Here is a 3,190-nt window from a genome sequence, read left to right as displayed (position 1 = left end):
GTCCCTTTAGTCCCTGCATGAACCTCGTCACTTCCATGATATCAATGTTTTCCTCCTCTTCATTTTCACCCACACGTGTGTCCTGCAGATTGATCCTCACACTGCCCCAAAGCTCCCTGGCGTCCTCAGGGTCAATTTTGTACACAATCTGCAGCGGTGGCACAGCAGGGAGTGTCCAGATCATGGTGAGGTGTTTGATGCTGTGCTCGGCGTGGAACTCTGTCCACAGTGCCACCAGCCATTCTAAAGTGGTTTGATTCATTTCCAGAGGACCAAAGCTGCAGTCAAAAGCCTGTTGGAACCAGTTCTTGACCAAAGTGGTGAGAACATCTGACCCACTGCTACAGAAGAGCGGCAGGCAAGTAAAGTCATTTGAAAGAGACTGCAAGTAATCAGGGTTGCCGTTTATGCAGGTGAGCCAGCCACTCCACACTGTTTTCACTGGATCGTCCTTTTTGGCAAACAAAGGCTTTGAATGGATCTGCAAAATAACAAAAAAAAACCCAAAAACATCAGTAACAAAAAAGTGCAACCAGGAGGACAAGAATCAGCCCGTATCCTGGCTTACCTGTACGAGGACTGTCATAGCATCATCATCTGTCTCCGTCAATCCCTGAACAGCAGAAAAAGTCACCCTGAAGCTGCCTTGCTCCACTTCCACAGCCAGACCTTGCTGCTTCTCTGCAGCAATAAACGCTGAGAGTTGCCTGGAGTAGCTCTTCATTAGTGTATTCCTGAACTTGTACAGAGGAGTGACGTACCACAGCTTCCACTCGGTTTTTAACAGCAATGCCAAATGCTCTGGATTTACATTATCCTATGACAAAAACAACAATTGCAAAATGACCATGAACATCTTAAAAATAGTCTTACCTAACGAGTTACAATAACTGCTGGTATTGACTTACACAGGCCTTATGTGACTTTGCAGCCTTTCTGTTGCTGTTGAGCCGCCGACCAGTCAATGCTGGGGTCAACCCAAGACGTGATGCAGCACTCAAGCAGCTGCGGTAGGAGAGCCTATAGCTCTTGTTTTTGCTCCTTCTCTGAACCAGTACATTGTTGAAAGGAGTTCTAATCACGCTGAAAAAAATTACAAATAAGTTGCGTAAATTATGTAAATGGTTTTATAATGAAAAAACAAAACAAAACAGGCAGCATTAAAGTTAATAAATAAAAATATATTATTTGTGACAGAATCAGTGAAGGTTTATAAGACAGTAGTGAGACCTAATATGATGTATGGTTTAAAGACAGTGGCTCTGTCTAATAGACAAAAGGCAGAGTTGGGGGTGCAGAAGATGAAGATGCTGGGATTTTCACTGGGAGTTACCATGATTATATATATAAACATTATCTCTTGTGTAAATGTCGTCCACACTGATCACAGGTAGCGAAACTTGTAGCAAACTATTTTGAATGTAATTCCTCCTCCTACACGAGTAGAAACCTACGGTGCTCATGCTGGTAGTAAACAAACATTTTTTCTTTGACAACAACCTCTTGCTGACTGCAACGACCGATCAAATGAAAGCATTTCGACTTCAAGCAAGAGAAAAAGAGGAAGAGATAGAGGTCGATGACCCGCTGCGGCGAAGGAGCCGAAAGCAAAACTGCAAATAACAACGTAGTGCAACTCCTCTCATGTTTGGTTATAGTTGGCATCCGTTTGAGTGAATAAAAAAGTCTTATCACAAAATTTAAAAAGCAACTCGGTGTTAAAAACCTAAATAAAGCAACCAATGTCACAGTCACTTAATGTTTTGCTAATTTCATATGGGGTAAGAACGGCGTCAAATAGTTGTGCCACAAACCCACAAAAATACAAACCTTGCTTAATTATGCAAACTTAAAGGCAAAAAACAAACCCTAAATGCACTATGGATTTAGATAACTGAAAAAACTGGTGGATATTTACCTGGTTTGATGTCGTTCCATGATTCTTGTACCGATCAAAACCGGAAACAAATTTGAACATCGCGCTTTCCCACAAGTCTGCGCGATTAGAATTGACCAATCACGTCGGTCCAAACAGGAAGACCACATTATACGTTTTTACTGGCGTTTTAAATTATAAAATAAAAACAGCATGTATAATTTACATCTATATTTCCAACTATTCGTATGTCCTTAATTATACTTTAAGACAGTAATCTCACGTTATTATGGAGGTTAATGGTTTAAGTAAAGCTCCACATACAATATGAATATACGGTATAATTCTCTGTAAAACAAAGTTGTGTATTTAGTATTGGTGTGTGCACGCGTGTTTCACGAACTGTTAATCCTAGATGCGACGTACCGAGACAGTTACCCTCCCTGTTACCATGGAAACTGTGCTCACGAACGGTCGCACTGCATTATTTCCTGTTCTTCTCGTTTTCCCTTTGTCTTATCCCTTTCCTATATCCCTATACTTTTTTACTGTTCCCCACACAACCATCGTGTGAGAATAAATATGTTACGAAAATACCCATTTAAATGAATGGAAGTCTGCTTAACAGCGCTCACTCTGCCAGAGAGTATGATGACCACATCAACAGCCAATCACATTATTAGAGGCTGCTGAGGGCTTCGACCAATAGGGGGAACTCTCAGATGATGGGCGAACAGAAGGGAGCAGCGCCATGGAAACTGCAGAGGGTGCCATTAGAGAACAGTATAGTCCAGTGGCAGCAGTTGCCTGTATTTTTCACAGTCTGCATTAACTCTGTTAAAGAAAACATTTGTATTATATAACCTTCAAAATAATGGTTTCTAGAGATTTTTTATACTCAGTCATTTTGTTTAAACACTGAGCAAAATGTTGTTTCATTTGAATTGTGAGACATTGTGGGTTTTTTGTACAATTAACTTTTCTGTAAATTGCAAGCTTAAAACTAATAAAGGTTTAATGGCGGTGTTCTACATAAATTATGCCCAACTGAGTGGAGGATACGATGCCGTCTACCACCTCTAGGGGGCATTACCAACATATAATATGCTTACTCCTCCAACACCTGAGAAAATTCCACCTGCCGCCTTCGCAACATGAAAGCTACTGCATCTGCATGCAGCAGATTACATGAAAGTAATGTGACACAATCCATATTAAAAACACAATAATCGCTTCCAACAGCCATTAGGTGTGTTTATTATTTTTCTACAATGTCATAATTGATATTGACACAACTTACAGAATAAGAAACTG

General features: G+C 40.6%; 1 protein-coding gene across 1 annotated transcript in view; it reads right to left on the bottom strand.

Annotated features, from left to right (window-relative positions):
* The window catches only part of cenpl (centromere protein L), a 2,349-nt gene extending 310 nt beyond the window's left edge, over positions 1-2,039 (bottom strand). Inside the window, exons 1-4 of the mRNA XM_025062783.1 lie at positions 1,919-2,039; positions 909-1,083; positions 569-817; positions 1-481 (exon numbers count right to left, since the gene is read on the bottom strand). The exon at positions 1-481 is cut by the window's left edge and continues 86 nt beyond it. Of these exons, the coding sequence (XP_024918551.1) occupies positions 1-481; positions 569-817; positions 909-1,083; positions 1,919-1,938 (925 nt within the window). The 5' untranslated portion in view covers positions 1,939-2,039. The remainder of the gene's footprint in view (positions 482-568; positions 818-908; positions 1,084-1,918) is intronic.
* Between the last annotated feature and the right edge of the window lie 1,151 nt (positions 2,040-3,190).

Source organism: Cynoglossus semilaevis, chromosome 14, assembly GCF_000523025.1.
Source record: "Cynoglossus semilaevis isolate Cse_v1.0 chromosome 14, Cse_v1.0, whole genome shotgun sequence".
In the NCBI taxonomy this organism is placed as follows: Eukaryota; Metazoa; Chordata; class Actinopteri; order Pleuronectiformes; family Cynoglossidae; genus Cynoglossus; species Cynoglossus semilaevis.
This window is presented reverse-complemented; position numbering and strand designations above follow the sequence as displayed.